A 19,687-nucleotide genomic window follows, 5' to 3' on the forward strand; every position below is an offset into this window, starting at 1 on the left:
TCCAAGTCTGCATATACTGTGCTTAGTATAACACAATCTTTCCAACATTTTAAAATGAAATGTTTTATCTTGTGTGGCAGTAACCAAATTCAGTCCCAACAAACATTTTTAACACTAAGAGACCAATATGAAAAAAACAAAACAAACAAAATAAAAAAAACAAGTGATCTCATGATGAAAGAGGTCCATTGTTGTCTGCTTCTGCTTTTAGACGATAAAAACTAATTCTGCATGTATGGGGGCTTGTCCAACCAGAATGTCTCTTTATAACAGGACCGGCTTTATGAGACTAAAGGACAAGTTTGTAATAAAATTACTTCAAGCTACCACATTTAAACCCTAAATGCCCCCTGTAGTTGCCCTTAAGGTTGCACTTCAAGTTTTCTAAATTCATCACACCACATTTATTTTCCATTTTAGTCTTAAAGATGCAATAAAAAAATTGTATATCCTATTCACATCACAATTATGTACAACTTTGTTGGATGCTTGTGTGACACTCCACTAAATTGCATCAAACTTTGTGGCTGTAACAAGTCAGAAAGGTTCAGGAGGTAAGAACACTTGATCAAGAGTGATTTTATTGGCAGGACATTGTTAGTCTGGAAACTATTGAATATCTAACACTGAATATCATCCAAGGAGAAGATTCCATCTGCTAATCCACATGTCTTTACTTAAGTTAATTTTTTTTCTTTCATTCCATTAAGAGTAATCCAATTGTTTCTTTGACCTCCAGTGCTTGAATCCCATGACTCTACTTTGCTTTTCTTTAGGTCCAGTGTTGAAAGAATCCAAGCTTTGTTAGTTGTGGGCAGTGAGAAAATGCCTTCTTATTCAGTCGGTGCCAAATTAATAGTACACGAGAACGCTTGCTCTTATACGACCATTACGTATGTGACGATTGTCATTTGTATTGTAGCTCTTAGCTTTAAAGAAGTGGTAGGTGCACACACAATTGTTACCTCATTCAGGTTTTTTCTCACTCTTGACGGAACCTTCCTGTTTGTGTCCTTGTCAGGAGCAGACGATGAATGAAAGGGGGTCGCTGATGTTAAGTGCTGACACAGTCTGGATTTATTCACACTAAGCAGTTCATCTCAGCTTAAGAGATCAAATGACCTTGCTTGATTCAAGTACACAGGGCAGTTGTAGATTTGTGCTTTTTAACAAAAGAGCACACTCTATCCTGGAGAAATGTGAACAATATAGCATGATCTATGTGATGTAGGTCTCGTGGTTTTAATGTTACTTCTTCAGTATTTAATTTCATGGTTTTACTCTAGTCTGGATTCTCACAGTGTGGTTCCATTTAGTGAAATGTAGATATATGTAGTTAGGGAAAAACTCTTTATGGCTGTGTATGAGTGCATGATCACACTGCACAGTTAAATGTGAAACATGGGGTTTAAATTAGACACTAATGGATGGCAATTTCAATTTAAAGGATTATACACAGAATCTTCCGCCTTATAGATTTTTTCCTTGGTGTAATACCAGAAGACTTGTCATGGTCCTAAAATTTCTTCCACAAGAATTGATACTAAAGGGGTGGTATTTTGTAGTTTCCTGGAACATAGTGTAGCACATTGAAGTAACTAATGTTACCTTCAGATTATTATAAAAACGCTGCATATATCAAACATGACTTAAAATAAATTTGTCTGAATCCTTGAAATTGGGCCTCTGTTTTTTTTTTTTTAAGAAACTCCTTCCGACAGTCCAGCTTCAGCCCGTCATCACATCGCTTCTCATTAATGCCACTTCCACCTGTTCTGTGGAGCACTGAACTGAGAAGCAGTTTGTATGATAAGTTCAACAGACGCACAGTTCCTCCAGGTGTTTGCCAAGGTTTAGATTGGTATTTGTGCAGCATTGCCTGAAAAGTTGAAGTGGTTTGTGCACCTTCCAGTGCTGATCATCTTTCTCCAGTGTCAGCAGATTATTATTTTTGGGTTGGTTGCATTTTTTTTTTTTTTCTTATGAGCTGAAGAATTTGAGAGGCAGTACTGTTTTCCGAGGTCTATTATTTATTAGGAAAATCCTGACAGACTGTTCTCTGTGCTTCTCTCCAAACTTATGGCTCATCAGGAATTTAGTAAATGGCCAAATTGATATTGGAGAAAATATATTTATATTAATATATTTTAATAAACTTTTCTTTAAAGTGAAAGTTAAAAACGGTTATGAAATTGATTTATTTATTTATTTTTTTCCCCTTTTTTGTGCTTTTTGTACACAGACTGTCTTGGCTCTCTGATTTGTCTGTAACCCAAAGTGTGGACTTATGAGGCGCACAGGCATATGGAGGATTAACTGCTGGTATCAATTTGTAAAACATCAGTTCTCTGGAAAAAGCTGTCTTCCTGCATGCCTGATGTCTGTTTCCCTAGAAGAATAAATAAGGTGGTTGCTGATGGATTCATACTTGGGCAGCTTCAGAGTAGAGCAGCCATGCTGCATATAGGAGGTTGCCATGGAGATCTTTCCTAGTAAAAAAAATAAATAAGTAAATAAATAAATAAATCCATCACGCTCACTCAGCCAGCACTGCGAGACTCTAAGCCCTGTTTGCACCCACAGTAGGCTTCCCCAAGCTTTCAACCCCACACACCTAACACACCTCTTACTCTCTGAAACCTGTATGTTGGTCTCCTTCACTGCTTATGAATTGTTAAATCAGTCAGAGTGGGTGATTTCAGTCTCTGAGACCACTTAAACTCCAGTGCTCTGACCCAGTATGTGTATTTCCAGGCTAAATGTGCATTTAGCCACGGCACTGGTCTTTTTACTAACCAAAGAGCTAGGGTGTGCTTCAGAAACGGATTCAGGGTGTGGCGTTTTGTGCAATTTAACTTCCAAAAATGCTGGCGTTGGTTTGACTAATTATAAGATTGTTACATGAAAAATCAAGCTTAGCTGCACCTCTGAAATTGAATCACATTTTACACCAGAGATTAATTGTATGACGATTGCCTGATAAAATCTTAAGTGGTTGCTTCCTTTTTGTTCAGGTTCTTGTTGTCTTCCCAATCATGACAGATGCTGGTCAGGCTTGACTTCAAGTAGAGGGGAACAGCTTCACTGACTAAAATTCTTGTTTAACTCAGTTTGTTTGCTGGCTCTTGGCTTGTTCCCGAGATTCCCTACCGTCAAGCTTAAATGCGAGATTTCAGCTCAGGACAGCGAACACTGTTGTCACGCTCAGGAGGTGGAGTGATTCAGTGGCCTGGAGGTTTAATCTGAGCTATGTGAAATGCAGAAGGGAATGGCAGTGGTTAAAAATACCCCAGCTGTTCAAGCTAGTGCTGCAGAAGGTGTTAAATGGAGTTTTGGAATGCAAATGTTGCACATATTCTTATTGCTGTTTCAACCACTCAGTGCGTAACTAATACAAAGTTGCTCTCTTACTTGTATAAGGTGGGGAAAAAAAAGTAATCTGAAGGTTCTGCCCACAGGAAATTAGGCATAATGCCATGTCCTTCTATTCATGCTGCATGAAATGAAACGGATTAGATTTTTCACTCCTGATTGTTTCATAACACAGTAAATTTGACTTTTCCACATATACTTAAGAAAATGTTCACACCAGACTTCTTGGAGATTGTTTTTGATATTGTTCTATCCTCATTTTGCACTAAGCTTCACGTCCTTTCAAAATAATGTGTACAGATGGCATCCTTGAGGTTTCTGTAAATGAGCGATTAAGAGATAGTGGATTGCGTTTACACATAATTCAGATCATAATTTTAATGTTTCTGTGGGGCATTATTTGATGACTAAAGAATTTAAAGAAGCAGGGCTGGGAGCTGAGAGGCCTACTAAACAATCACCTAAAGGAATAAACAGATAATTTATTTATTTTTTATTTTTTTTAAAAAGATGCATATTTACAGTAATACATTCAGCCTTCCTGTTGCCTGTTGAAAGTTTCACTCTCTCCTTATTTAGCAGCCTGAAAAAATCTCCGTCATGCTGTATGTGTCTGTGAAATTCAAGTCACAGAGGAAAACCCTATAGTTTGCAATTGCATTTTTTTTCCCAGTCTTTCGCAAATACAAAATGTTGACACCTCTACAAATACAAGTACACAAGTTGTATTCTTTGAGTCGCACTTAAAAAAAAATCTTCAATTTAACAGTTTTACCCCAATTGATCCAAAACAGATGGTGCAAAACAAATCACATAATTCTGTGAAAAGATTTTACTGTTTTACTGTTAAACCTCCACAAATTCTCAGTGCAAGTACACAAATTCACCTGTCACAAAATATAAAATTCTTACTGTAATATTTTTGCTCCACTCAGCCTAGTACATTTGAAATGAAAACTATTCTGAATACTTATATTAACATCTTTTTTTTATTATTTTTCCCCCCAGAAGATAGACTGAAAAAAACTCTGTAGGATTTTCTCTCTGATTTCAACTTCACAGTTACAAGGCACATGTTCACAGTAAACATACCTCCATATTCACTCTGTCTCGTGAAAAATCTTACCATGGCAAACTGTTTGCACGTTATTATGGTTGATTCAGTCTTCTGAATAAATGAGCAGTTTATTTATTCCCAGCTTGCCGATCCCCATCAGTTTCAGTGCATCTCTAAATAACATATTGATTTGTAGTTATAGAAGGCAATCTGTACAATTTTTTTTTTTGCTTACTTTAATAGTTTTGCTCAGGCTGTGTATGACTTTGTACTTAACAGGTTTTAAATTTAGTTGTTTTCAAATGTTTATCATAACATCTAGCTATGATAAAGACAAATCATTGAAGCACAATGCTGGGTACTTAGTCAGGAACAAATCTTCTATGTTGCTGTATGTTGCGTCTCTTTCAGTTCAATAAAAGCAGTATAAACCCACAGGAGTGGTAGGGCGAGGCCTTTTAGTGCATTGGAAACGGTAACCTTTTATGACCCTGGTATATCTTGATACCTATGCCTACTTTTTACAAAACAGACTGATTAATTTAAGGTTCACCGTGAAGGGGCTCATCTTTGTCACGATTAGCTGAAAAGGAGCTGTTAAAGTTTTCCTGTTTGATTCAGGACCCTTTTCAAAGCACAAAACAATGCAATGCTGCATCACCTTTGTTCAGGCAGTTCCAGCTACAAAACGGGAACATCAGCCGTACAATGAGGATGTTTTTCTTGCTCAGTACAGCACAACCACAGTAATGCCTCTGGATCAAATTTCAGATGTATCTAAACACCATCCCAACATACGTGAACAATACATTTTACCTTAAGAACAGCTCATAAAATGTATTCTTAAAGTAAAAATGAAAAGTTAAATGTTACTTTCAAAATCTAAATTCTCCTACATGCTCAGAAACAGAAGTCCCTCTGGTCTTTATATTAAGTGGAGAACTTGTTGAACACTCGGCGGCTACAACAGAAGTGCTTATTTAAAGTGAGGGAGATTCTCTGGAAGCTGACCTTAATCTTCGTTTCCTTGAAGTGACGGCTTGGTTCGAAGGCTTTTGTCTTTACACCTGTATGTTCTTAGCTCAGGTATATTCTGACAAGGAAATCCCAGTTGACTGACCAACTGCAAATGTAAAAATACACATATAAACATACAATGCAGTTTCTGTCCTATATATTCTTTGTTATTTTGAATAGATGCACAGAATTTGTATATTGGTAGATAATAGTTTGTGTTTTGTATGTGTAGTTTATTTATTTATTTTATTGCAATGAATGCAGGAGCATCTGATACCCTGATACTCCTGGTACAGATACATCGAGTGAAATTCATAGATTCATTGAAAATTCACAAATCTTGCTGATAAAGTTTTGCAAGGTATTTTTTTTCTCTTTGAAACAGTTTACATCGTTTTTTTTGTTGTTGTTTTTTTTATGTTCCCTCCCAGCAACCATCCTCCATGCACTTTCCTGACATCACAGGACTAAGGGCCTCTGGATTTGCTACTCTGTGGGATAAGTAGTTTAAGGCTAATCTCAAGAAGCCCAATTGATTGGCCTCACCAGCAGAGCAGCATGCACAGCTGTCATTATTTATTACTGAAGGAGATTATAGCTAAAGGAACGAACGGCACCAACAAATTCCCCCTGAGACCTGCCTGCTCTTAAACACCACACAAGCTCCAAGTGCTTATCGTACTTTACAGCTAGTATCTCTCCAGAAATAACTGTGGTGGTCTGCAATGAGGTGGCTTTTGAGTGTTGATGGAATGCACCAGGACAAGGTACTGTCCTGGGGTTGTCAGCATGGTGAAATCTGGTACTATAGCAGACTTGTACCAGCAGATTGTACTGCTGGTACAAGTCTGTTGTTAAATATGAGCAATTCTATTAAATCTTAATCTGCTTTGATTGGACAAATCATTTTGGGTGCACCGATTGCAGTTTTCTGGCCAATCGGCAGTTACCGATCCTTAAAAAGCCCAACCTGCCAATTCCGATTTTGGCTGGTACCATTTTTTTTTTTTATTTTGTCTGAAATGTCACTAAATATAGCAAAAAAAAAGTTGCTGAGTTGGCAACAGTGGGGTCAAAGTTTCAGGTGCCCACATTCCTGCTAAATTTTTCCACATTTCCTCTGAAATTTTGACGTAGGTAAATATTTCACACTTGGTGCAGATGCAATTAATCTACGGGTGCATTTATGCCATCTCTTGGTAATGAGAGGATGTCAGAACTATTTTTTTCTGAGCCACATCATGCAGAGACCTGTGAGGGTTTATTGCCATTAGAAATGATTTCAGTTTGTCTCTTGATCTTTGTTTAGATTCTCAAATTATTTGCCTGTTTGAGATTAACTCACATAACGTATAAGGCTTGGTTGAGTTTATTCCCCTTGGTACGCTACTTATTTTTCGGAAGCAGGCTGTAGCCTTGCACAATACTTCAGAATAACTGCTCTGATCTGAATATAAATTTCAGATACATGATTAAAATGACACATCATAGAAACGAGTGTAAATTCCAGGATAATCCTGACGCACAGGTTAAACAAAACAAAAGTATATGTAATAAGTCAACTTAGGTTAAGAGTAAACTATTCTAAGGTTCATCAATATTCTAAAGCACAAGACCATGACATGGGAAGTAATTCATGACTTTTCCAAATCGGTGAGAGTTGATCTTTGGCATGTTTATTTAAATGAGACTAACTATGAAAGTCTCTTTCCTGACCTCACCTTGTGGGAGCTGTGTGTCACAGCTACACCTAATTAAACTCCTAATTAACCTATTGATTGTCTGCACACACAGAGCTTTGTGAGATTCACTGCTATGAGAGAAAGAGGGCTGTCACTGGATCTTAATTCATGAGGCGATTATAACTTTTGAACAAAGAGGCACACCGATGATAACAGGAGTTAGTTGATGTAAGTCCTTCATACTTAAAACTGATCGGTTGCTCAGATCAGCTGAGGCACAGATAATTATTACATTATGTGTTGATGCCACACTTGGCTTAACTCAATAATAGAAAATGATCACGCCTTTTCTTTGAACTTGCATCAAAAACTCAATTTGTGGAACCTGAAAACCTACTGAAATGTGTTCAAAATATAATTTTAAAGAGACAAATATTCACAAATACTTCATATATTAACTTTTACAGCTCATTTTGGTATGGTTAAAGTATGAAAGCTCCCAATCAAACATATTAATTGGGCTCCAAAAATAGTTTTTTTATTAAACTAATGGCTGAGAGAGGGGGAAAAAAACAGTTATAATTAATATATTAATACTTTCCCCTTTTTCCAGATGCTCAGTTGAATTTGTGCTAGTAAAAGAAAAAAAAAAAAAAGAAAGCTGTCTCGTTTATGCTTTCTCTGTCTGGCCAAAGCTCTACTTTTGGCCTACAAACCTGTTATCATCCTCTGCTTTATGGTCCTTCGTCTTAACAGTTGGTGGTCTTTGCAAAAATGCGCTCAGCTTTGTGCTGTTGCATATTCAGCAGCACAACAGGACACCTAATTATCCTTTATGCAAAATCAATATGTTTCCAGCAGGCCAGAGTCTTGGGAACGTAAGGAAGGCAAACTAATGTGGGGTGAGCAAAGCGAGAAAGAACAGGAGGCGATGGCGGGGGCTTTGGTGAATCTTAGAGGACATCTTTTTCATGGTTGTCCTCTCGGGCCCTATGGGCTGGCTTACTGTGACCGAATGACTCTGACAGCTGTGGCAACCCAATCATTGCTTTTCTTTTCGGTTCTGTTGAGGTTTTTCCCTTTGAACATCAGAGTTTGGACCATTAAAAAAAAAAAAAAAAATTCCCTTTATTTCTCCCACCAACCACATAAAAACATAGACATTTCTTCACTTTCAGTTTTTGTTTTTGTTTTTTTGAATACAGTCTTTTATGAGTCACAAGCACACTGTTTTGCACACTGGCATTGCATCTGTATGTCAGGTTCACAGGGTTATCCGGAGGATTGCCTCGCTCCTCCCATCTCTCTGTCAGCTTCGCGCAGCAGCAGAGTCACCCTGGGAACTTCTGCAGTGCATGACCTGAATCTCAATGAGCTTTAGCTGCAGCTGACCTCCCTGTCCTGTCCTTCCCTTACAGTATACATACCTGCACTTATACAAACATCACGTGGAAACATTTTCACAGCACTTTCATGAATAGATGTTTGCTCAGAACTCCGCTGGGTCATTGCATATGTTTTTCATAAGAGTCAAAGGAGGACGCAGTGTGGGAATATTACAGGCGGCTACTGTAAACAGCCCTGTAATCTCAGCCCTTCCCTCAGCAGCGGTATCAGGAAAGCCATGGTTCACTTAAAACTCTCCAAGATTGTTCCTGGGGTTTTCCTTTGCCACGTCACTGTAATGAGAGCTGAACGTTTGACCTCTTTACTCGAGTTTTAGTTCTCAAGAGGGAATCAATAAAGAAAACCAGGGGATTTTATAGTATTCCAAGTCTGGATAAATATGAATAATGGAAAATTAAATGTAGAAAATATAGACTTTTTCCACAGTCTAAAAGATAACCTAGGTTTCTGAGAAACAAATAGCTTTTTACATGGATTTCAGAATATGGAGACAACATCCTTTACCTTTGTTTTGCTACATCAGAACTGATTATTTTAAAGAATTTTCTAATTTTCTCCTGGACAAAGATTGGCCCATTAAAAATGCAAAAATATTCTAACTTTTTTGGCTATGAATGGGACTATAATGGAGTACTACCGGGCTATGGGTTGACAGCGATGCTCTTCATTTATTTACAAAATAAAGACGACTAAAAACCTTTTAGTCTCATTGAGGAGTTTAAACATGAAGTCACATGAAGTGCAAAACCTGCAAAATGAGGTTCATAACATTTTGAGTGTTTTCTGTGGTTCAGTTGGGTGTTGAGAGTGCAAGAGAGCTAACAGCTAACAGGAAGGCTGAACAAAGTTAAGCAAAGTTGTTCTTTTAAACCTTTAAGTTGTCAATCTCTTGTATGCACTGTAGTGAATTCAGAAATCTTAGCAGCTTTGTGAAAATATCAGTGAAGATAAGAATCCACATTATCAAGGAAGTCAACTCAGAGACTTGCCTAGCACTAGCCACACTTGGAAAACACTGGAAAAAATTACGTAATTTGTATTGTATTTCTTAAAGGAAAAAAATCACGAGCTAAGTGTCTCATGCTGAAATGTTCATAATTTTACATCATCTGCTATGAATATCTTTGAGTTTGGAAATGTATCGAATTTTGAAGTCTGTTTCTGATTAGATTTTTACTCGGCATTTTTTATTCGACTCTAAATATCTTGAGTGTCAACTTTAACAAAGGCTTTTTTTTTCTCTGTTCTCCTCTTTGTTCCTTCCTCTGACTCAAACCGTCTGATCTAAAGCACAGCTGAAAACCGCCTGCTGGGATGTGACAAATTCTTGATCTTTTACACTATAACTGCACCAGCGGGTGCTACAGGGGCAGCATAGCTGGATTATTGGAAAAGAACACTCTGTCTGTAAAAAGTGAGTTATTTGATTTAGGTTTTTTCTGGCTTTCCATGACAAAATATGTCACACCATCCATATGTCTGACCATTCATCCAACTAATTATATATTCATTCATTAATCATGTAAGTTTACATTCGTTCAACTTTCCTTTTTTTTCATGTTCCATCTTTAATGCTTGACCACTTCATTTGCCATAAAAAATGTTTTGAACTTTGTATAATTTATTCTTTAAAAATTGAGCTTAGGAAGAATGAGAACACTGGGAATCTGAGTCAGAATTATAACATGAAAATTGGGTAGGAACTCTGAATGAACCCCTCCCCCCCATTTGCTCTCACTGTCAACTTCAGCTGATCCCACTGCACCACAACCAAAATATTAAAGGGGACTTGACTCCCTTTGTTCTTTCATTTCATGTGGAAGCCTAAAGGCATTGGCAGTCTCTTTGCCACCCATGGTTCCCTCCCCCAGCCCAAAATGCAAAACCCGCAGTTGAAGTTTTGGATAGAACCGCCAGTTGTTGGGTTATTCCGGGTGAAGTGGAGCATGCTAACAATTCCTGGAGGGCAGCAGTTTAGGGAGAGCACAGCTACTTTACACCTGACCTTTATAGTCGCATTTTTGTCTTGACTGGAGCTTACTAACAAGCGTTGGGACGTAGAGGGGGCGATCTTTTTTTTTTTTTTTTGGGGGGGAGGGGAGGTTTACCCTGAAGTAGAAAGCAGGCGTGCGCAGACATTGCTGTCATCTTCATTTAGCCATCTTCTGTCAGCCTGAGCATGCAGAGGTCAGTGTAGCGATGCAGACACATGTAAACAGTAGTACAGTCTGGGTTCAAACATAATTGGGCCAGACAGACGCTTCCCTCATGCCTGCTGACTCGGACCGCATCATCTCTTCCTGGAACTTACTGATCCAATGAAAACATGTGACTATTACGCTTTTACAGATGAAGGTAATAAAAATGGAGATTGCTGACATTTTGTTGCCATTGCAGACACGGTACGAAATGTCAGCTGCAGGGCACAATGTTTTCTTAAAAATGTAACCTTTCTGCTGAAACGAAGGCTCCAAGACATGCACGCTCTTGGTCACAGATCGTTTTCATGATGATTGAACTATATCCCTACAGTTCCAGTCGGCGATACATTCATCTCAAACATCACATTAATTTTGGGCTATTGATGCTGCGTTTGAACTGGATGTTTTCCAGGGTAAAATGATAAAACAAAAAACGGCTTTATAAAATTAAAAAACAAAAAACAAATGTGGCTTGAATTTGTTGTAGATTGTATCTAATCCTGATAGGTTAAAAGTTTACAAAAAAGCAAAACTAATGAGAAGAACCAATTTTTCCATAAAATTAACAGTAATAATTTCCTGTATATGTAGACAATAATGTAAAGAACTGTAACAGGAATAAAATTGAGATAAATTCCCAAAAGGATTTATTGGTTTTAGAACTTATATAGTGACAAAGGAAATATAGGAACTATTAATTTTTAAAAGTAACTTTTTTTGACAAGAAACCCATTTATAATTTCAGCAAAAAGAGATTTTGTTTAGTGAGTTGCCAATGATGAACAACTGCAAACTTTTGACCTTCTGTGTTACCATTATTTGGGCTTTTTCTGAGTCTAAATTCTTTAATTTATGGGATTAGTTTGTTTCATAATTTACATCAAGACTTTTACTGGTGGAGAGTTTCAAATCACTACACATCAGTGTTGTGGTACTCGAAGTTGGTCTTGGTCTTAAGACCGGTCTTAAGACCATTTTTTGATGGTCTCGGTCTCGTCTCGGACTCGACCACATTTGGTCTCGGTCTTGTCTCGGTCTCGGGCGCTGAGGACTCGGCATTTTATTTCAAGACCAGTCAAGACCGCAACTGTGAAAATATCACTAAACGTACAGCATACTGTCCACTTTATTTGTTAACATCTTTGTTTTCAGTGGATGCAAAACGCACCAATTAAAATCCAAGCAACTACGTGTTTCTGTTACTCCCCCCACCCTCCCCACCTTTCACTCTCCCTCCTCCTCCCCTCCCCACCTTTCACTCGCGGGCGGCGCTCCAGGACATGCGCAGTGGTTTCCTCTCAGCGGCAGAAAATGTTTGTCTAATTGTCAGTAATATAATAGCGCTGCATAAATAGTAAGAAATCCGATGGCCAGAGCTAACTCAGCAGCGCTTCGCTTTCACAGACGGTGGGGTCAACGTCTTTTTTTCGTCACTTAGAAAAGTAGCTCAAAGAAGGTAAGCTCCGTTAACGTGATGTTATCAAAGCTAGCTGTACAGAGACACATAAGCATTGTGATGAAATATGTTATCACTCACTGTGCTGAATTATTGTGCGGAGGTGTTGACTGACTTGTCGCATATATGGGACAACGCTATGTCCAAAAGTTTGCAATATAGTGAGGTGACATTCAGAAACAGTCGATTCTTCTCCACGGCTCTTTACTTATTAGATAGGACTGGAGTGTCACTCACTGAGAGCCGTTATTCTATCAGATAGCCATACGCTGTCAGGATAGCATACATGCATTAAGCATTAAGAAATCCGACCGTCAGAGGAGTTGTCAGTTCACCATACGCAGCAAGTTATGATGAACTTAAGTTATTAAATTGTTTTCAATGATAACTATATAGATATACATGTGTTGTCATGGTTTCAAAGTGTATTTAAAGCAGGGTCTGGCTGCAGCTGGAGTCAGCTACAACACACGTAAAACTCACTTAACCGCTAAGTCAGGATGCCATACAACTGTTAATAACAAAGTGTATGACGATCTACGTCATGATTCTATGTTGTTGATTAAATGAAATCTTATGGTAATGACGTGTCTGACAGATATAGCCGGTGTTCTATGACATAGCCATACGCTGTCAGAATAGCATACATGCAGTGAGTACCATGCCAGTGCATGCACATTAAGTCCGACCGTCAGTGTAGTTGTCAGTATACGCAACAAGTTATGACGAAAATAAGTAATTAAATTGTTTATAATATGACATAATGTGATAACTAGCTGGATATACATGCGTTGTCGTGGTTTCAAAGTGTGTTTAAAGCAGGTCTGGCTGCAGCTGGATGCCATACAACTGTTAATAACCAAGTGTTTGATGATCTACGTCATGATTCTATGTTGCTGATTAAATAAAATCATATGGTAATGACAGCGTATGCATATCTGAGCTAAGAGTACGACTATCTGACAACGTATGCTGATCTGACAGAACACCGTGATCTGACCTGACAGAACACCCGTTCTTTGTTCTTGTAATGCTCTGTGTACACTGCATCATTTAATTATGTACGTTAATATTTAAATTAACAAATAACTAAAACACAAGAACGAAAGAGCACGCAGAGCATGCACATTGCTCTTTGATTGTTTTTGTTCAAAGTGGCAGCTGTAATGTCTGCCATGGTGTCAGACTACCTGGCTTCATGTACTGGGAGAGAGTGAGAACAGTCACTATGAGCGCCTTCTGTTTGGTTACTTCTTGCTTGTTGCTCCTTGGTCAGTGTTCATGGTTGAGCGTTATTTACCGTCAGGGCATTGCCTCAATTGCTATGTTTAATGGTGCAGACAGTGGTGGCTTTTTATATGAGCAATATGGGCAAATGCCCAGGGTGTTATGTTTTTAGGGATGGCACGAGACCATCACACTTTTTAGCACATAAATGGAATATTTAATATTAGTAAAATGTATTAAATATTTAATATCTAGGTGTTTTATGGTAATATGGATCTTTCAGATTATTTTGAGAAGCAATTTCGATCATATTTTACATCTTATTGTGTCATGTAGCGCGGGCCGCTGGTCTTGGTCTTGACTCGGTCTCGACTCCCCTCGGTCTTGGTCTTGACTTGGTCTCGGACCCCAAAAGTCTTGGTCTTGTCTCGGTCTCGATACACTCTGGTCTTGGTCTTGTCTTGGTCTCGGGTTAGGTGGTCTTGAACACAACACTGCTACACATGAAAGGTTCTTTAAAGTCAGATTAAATTAAATTACCTCTGTTTTGTCTTTTGTAGCTCCGGTGACCTAAATTAACTGGAATTGCTGCTCAGCTGCACAAACGCCAGGCCTCATGGGTGTGCCTCAGTGCTCAGCCCAAAAACAGAATGTCCCTTTAATTTAAAATATGTGGAAATACCAAAGCAGAGGAGTGAAAAATACATTTTCACACTGAAGGTTAAGTACTAAATGAACCAAAGTAAAACTGAAGCCATGCTTAGTAATTAAATTACTATAAAACCTTATCATAAAAAGAAATTTGAGCAAATTATCGTTAAAAAACATCTAATCATTTATTGCCAAACTGGTGTAGAATAAAAGCTGGAAGACATTAACCCTTTGCAGATGTTACATCTGAAATCCCTTGTAGTTTACATGCAAATATATACAGGTACATCTGAAAAATATGAATGTTGTGAGAAAGTTCAATATTTTTGTCACTAATGTCAGAAAGTGAAACTCACATAGATTCAATGCACATAGTGAAATATGTCAAGCCTTTTTTTCTATCTTTGATGATTATGACTTATAGACAATAAATACCCAAAATTCAGAATACTGTGGAAAAAGTTAAATATTGGAAACCCATGGTGTCACACCCTAATCAGCAAAGTAATTCAAAAGCCTGCAGAGGTTTCCTGAGCATCTAAATGGTCATATTCTAGGTCAGGAGGCTACATAATCATGGGGAAGGCTGCTGACTTGACAGATGCCCAGAGGACAGTTATTGACACCATGGGTAAAATTATAGAGCGCTTCATGTTTCCCTCTGCTGACGATGTGTACGGGGATGCTGATTTCATATTCCAGCAGGATTTGTCACCTGCCCACAAAGCAAAAGGTACCAAAGTTGCTTCAGTGACCGTTATGTTGTTGTGTTAATTGGTCAGCAGCCTGGCCTTTCCCGAGTCCCATAGAGAATCTATGGAGTATTATTAAGAGGAAGATGAAATACGTCAGACCCATTAATGCAGATAACCTGAAGGATGCTGTTAAAGCAGTTTGGACTTCCATTACTCCAGAAGAACCAGGGGCTGATCACCTCCATGCCACAACGCATCAATGCAGTGAATCCTGGAAAAGGAGCTACCACCAAGTATTTAGTGCATAGAAATGAAAATGTTTCAGAAACCTGATATTTTTGTTTAGAATGTCTTTTTTTATTGATCTAATGTAATCTTATAATTCTGAGACACGGAATTTTGGTCTTGTCTATGAGCCATAATCATTAAGATTACAAGAAATAAAGATTTGAAATATTTCACTCTATGTGTAATGAATCTATATAATATGATTTTGTGTTCTTGGACAAATTTTGCTAGGTTGAAAATGCTTATTTTCTCATAATGATTCTCATTGTGCTTTGTGGAGAATTATTCTTTCTCCATTTAGGTCCTTGATGTATGAGGCTGAAGAAGAGTCACTGAGTTGAATTTATGTATTCCATTTATTAAGACTAAAATGCAGCACTGGTCCATTTTTCATGCTATCCTTACGGGCTAACAAAGCAAAGTGACACCGAACAATAGTTTTCCATTCCTTTTGTTGGCCTCTGTCTAAGCAACGCTCTAAAGAGGGCGTTCCCAAGCGTGTCAATTCCTTCAACTTTAGCTTTGCACGCATGTGCTCTATCTGTGTGCGTGGGCCTTCCCAACTTAGCTCCTTGAGAATAGTAGCAATTAGCAACACCTGGTGGAACAACGCAGCTGCTGAGCTTAAGACATGAACTACTTTTCAGCGCTCATAAGTACGGTTGTAAACAGCATCATGGAGCAGCATTGTTGTGAAGATGTGCCGAAGAGTGAATGTTGGAAAGAGCAGGAGCTTCTTAAAGAGACGGAGTCCAATTTAAAGGCAATTGAAAAGCAAAGTCAAATCTCTTTTAAGTTATGTTTGATTTATACAGCAGCTTCATGACAACTGAAGGTAACAGAGTTGCTGAATTGTGCCATAAAACGGCACTACGTAGCTGGAAAATATGTTACACCGCCCCCTTAAGATGTATTGACGGTGCGTTTATTCTTGCTGGATAAGCAACAACGCACACATCACTCTTAGGGACTGGTGCGTCATTAACAATGTTTTTGTGTTGTCCTTTGCGGTGACATGACTCCTGCATGCAAAAAGCTGCATTTAATCAAGTGCTGGTCAGCTTTAATCAGCCTCTGCCCAACCTGTCTCTGCACAGAGTGTGGCCTCTTTATCAACAATGGCACAATTACATGGCTGGACACAAGAGCCTCAAAGAGAGGCTGATGGCTTTTCTATGCTGGGTTTAACTGCAATGAATGAAAGAAACATTGAATTCATTCTGGCTATGTTTTGCCTTTTACACACGGCATTCTCTCAGGACATTAAATAATGCGTGTATCTATGTATGTTTGGACTGGTGACCTCTTTCTCTACCATCACCCTCACTGGTTCTGTCACCATATGCAAACAGCTGGCTCTCAGTAGTAGAAAACTCCCTGTGTAAAGTGGTAGATTGTCTCGTTTGGGGGAAGGTTTTCCATTTACATGAGGATGTGTAATCACTTTGACTAAGCTGACAGAGCTTAAGTTTTTATTCTTTACGCATTTGGAGGAACACAGGCAGCGTCATTTAAATTTAAAATTCGACAACTCCCTTTAGCTGCACCAGAGACATTCGTGTCCTAGCATGCACCTCAACATGTCCCTGTCCTTTCATGTAAGAGCGCCTTTCTTGAAACGTACTAAGGCACCACTCTGAATCGGTATCAAGCCAGGAGGGGCTCCTACTACAAACACTCACATTCTGTAGCTGAGATATGCTGTGCGCTGGTGCAGACCAGTCACGAGGAAGCAGCCAGGCAGACGTGTTCCTGTTGTGTGTGTGCCTGTGAGTCAAGCCGTGTCTGAGTGTCTGTAACAGAAATCTGTTGGGAAAAATCCCTGACACCAATGTGACCCCATGTGGGAATGTTTCTCAGTTTGATTGAGGTAGATTTTTGAGGTTTGTGTGTTTCTCGCAGTGCCCAAAAGTGTGCAGTTAAGTTGCTGTGGTGTTTGAGGGAAGACTGAGGTGGTCAGGGGAACTTTTTATCCCACCCCGATATGATTTCCACCTCAAAGGCTGCTGGGCCGTCAGCAGCAGCAGCAGCGACACTGAAAATCCAGATCAAAGACGAGGTTCAACCCAGCCCCTTTGGCTGCAACATGCATGATGGAAACTTAGTCGTGGCAGGCTCTTTGAACACTAGCATGGAAGCAGAAAGGCCAAAAGAAACATTTGTGACACAGAAAGTGACACATTATTAACAGAAAATTGGTATATAATGATTAACTAATAGGGCATTGTAAGTATTTCACACCCATTTTGTGTTTCTAAAATGGTGTGTTACAGCCACAAACATTTTGAGGATTTTTAAAGATTTTTTTAAGGATTTTATGCAGTAGAACAAGGATAGACAAGATTATGCACAAGGTAGTGAAATGGTAGATGGTTCTGAAAAGTTTATTGGGCATTTTTCTTCAACGCAACTTCATTGAAAACCATCTGTCAATGCAGTTTATTCTGCAGCTCTTTTGCAGCATTTCTCTACCAGCTTCACACTTTTAGACTGTACTATTTCTGCCCATTCAAAAAAATAAAAATAAAAAAAATAAGTGAAACTCATTAAGTCTCACCACAAATTCTGTGTTGGATTTAAATCTGAGCTTTTACTAGGCCAGTTTAACACATTATTCTGATTTAATATAAATCATTCCATCATGTCTGGACGTTTGCTAGAAGATAAGCTTCAATCCCATTCTCAAGTCTTTAGCAACCTTCATCTAGCCTACTATCATTTTGACCAGTTTCCCATCCCCTTCCTGAAGAGAAGCATGCCCACAACATAATACTGCATCCACCATGTTTCACAGGGCTTTTCCATCGATGCAGTTTGGAGCCCATTCCAGTTCTCGAGCATGATTTTGAACCAGTGTCACGTGTTTGCTCAAGAACGAGATTCCCTAGTGTCTAGTTTGGTTCTAGTTGGGCATTGTGGAATACCTGGTGTTTCAGTGCAAACCTGAGACATCCCATTGTGCGCCAGTCAAACTGCACACAAAGAAATAACGAGCACGGCAGCAAACACAAATAAACCTTTTCCGCATCAGCTGGACAGCTTGGATTCTCTTTTGCTGCACATAAAGGAACCTCTGTAATACACCCAGGGCATCAAGGTCTGTTTTGCTATTACGCTCTTCTTCTGTTGTTCTTCCGAGTTGTCTGACGCCACCTGTTGATTATGCGTGTTTGGTTCCCAAAATATATGGAAACGGCAGTTGGTTCTCATGGGGGGAAAAAAAAAAAAAAAAAAAAAAATCAGCATTCAGAGGCATATGAGCTGAACCAATCGTAGAACAAGAGTTCTTTCTGTGGAAACCCACTAAATGGGAATGGGGATACATAGTGCAATCCTTCCATCACATTTTCCAAGTACACCAACTTGTTCAGTTTTGTTTTCATTTGATCTGAGAGCCTTACTATGTATATATACCTTACATGGCTTATGTTGAAGTGCAAACAGGGCTTCTTATGGAGTTATTAGAAAAATCAAAAAGTTATTTTTCCTTGTCATTCCTCCATAAAGGCTACATTTGTAGAGTGCACACCTAATAGTCTCCTGTGCTGTGAATCTCTGCAGCTTCTCCAGATTTACCATTGGCCTTTTGGCTGCTGGCTCATTGCTGTCCTTGCTTGCCTCGTCAGCTTAGGGGTACAACCATATCTTAGTGGATGTGTTGTTGTTTTGTAAGGGGTTTTGTTTCAAATATTGAATTAAGCACAGCTTGGAATATTGTTTCATAACACAATAATTGTAGCTTTTTCAAATGTTTGTCCCTTATCTTCTGTAGTGTTTCTTGGTCTTCCTAATGCTGTCTGTTCTCTAACAAAACTTTGTGACTGTTTAGCATCAAGGCATATTGATTCATTTTGTCGTCAAGAAACAATGTGATGTATTTAAGCTTATAAAATGCATTAAATGTGTCTAGGCAGAATACTGAAAGAGGGGGGAAAAAATGCTTGCCTTTTCTGCTTTGTGTTTAGTGTTGTCCTTCATGATTTTGTCCACAGCAAAAAGCGTCGGGCAAGGTGCTATTTGACCTGGTGTGCTCCCACATGAATCTGATTGAAGGCGACTACTTTGGCCTGGAGTTTCAAAACCACAAAAGCATGATGGTAAATAAATACAGCCTCATCTCAAAATTGCTCACATTATTTGTTCAACAACTCGTACTTGAACAAGCCTCTGCTGTTCTTTCACAGGTTTGGTTGGACCACATCAAACCAATTATTAAGCAGCTTCGACGTAAGTGTTTCAGTATGCTGTTTAGCCTTGTCCTTCCTGGAGCTTGTAAGAGAGTAACTGCTCGGCATAATCTCCTTTTAAAATGCAAATGTTCTTTTATTAATGAACCTGTTCCACGCAGGACCGAAAAACACAACCCTGAGGTTCAGTGTGAAGTTTTTCCCCCCTGACCATGCGCAGCTGCTGGAGGAGCTGACGAGGTGAGCGGATCCTCTTTACTCCCGTTATCTAGGGGATGCGTTTGTCTTCTTCTTGGCACAGAGACGTACGTTTGTATACATGTCAGTGTGAAAAGCCTCTGCTGTAACTGAGGCATACATGAAACATGGGCCCTGACTTCATGATGATTTATTCCCCCTTCAGGTTATAGGATTCAAATGTCATGGCTGCTATCTCGCTGGTTTAGC

At 38.9% G+C, this 19,687-nt stretch overlaps 1 protein-coding gene across 3 annotated transcripts in view; it reads left to right on the forward strand.

Moving 5' to 3' along the window:
- Positions 1 to 19,687, forward strand: part of LOC106926438 (FERM, ARHGEF and pleckstrin domain-containing protein 1-like) — a 62,746-nt gene that overhangs the window by 19,686 nt on the left and 23,373 nt on the right. For all 3 annotated transcript variants that reach the window (XM_088001143.1, XM_088001152.1, XM_088001147.1), the window contains exons 3-5: positions 19,046 to 19,150; positions 19,238 to 19,280; positions 19,402 to 19,480. In XM_088001143.1, the coding sequence (XP_087857269.1) occupies positions 19,046 to 19,150; positions 19,238 to 19,280; positions 19,402 to 19,480 (227 nt within the window). The remainder of the gene's footprint in view (positions 1 to 19,045; positions 19,151 to 19,237; positions 19,281 to 19,401; positions 19,481 to 19,687) is intronic.

Source organism: Poecilia mexicana, unplaced genomic scaffold (assembly GCF_051168715.1).
Source record: "Poecilia mexicana isolate PSO_F unplaced genomic scaffold, ASM5116871v1 scaffold_2, whole genome shotgun sequence".
NCBI lineage: Eukaryota > Metazoa > Chordata > Actinopteri > Cyprinodontiformes > Poeciliidae > Poecilia > Poecilia mexicana.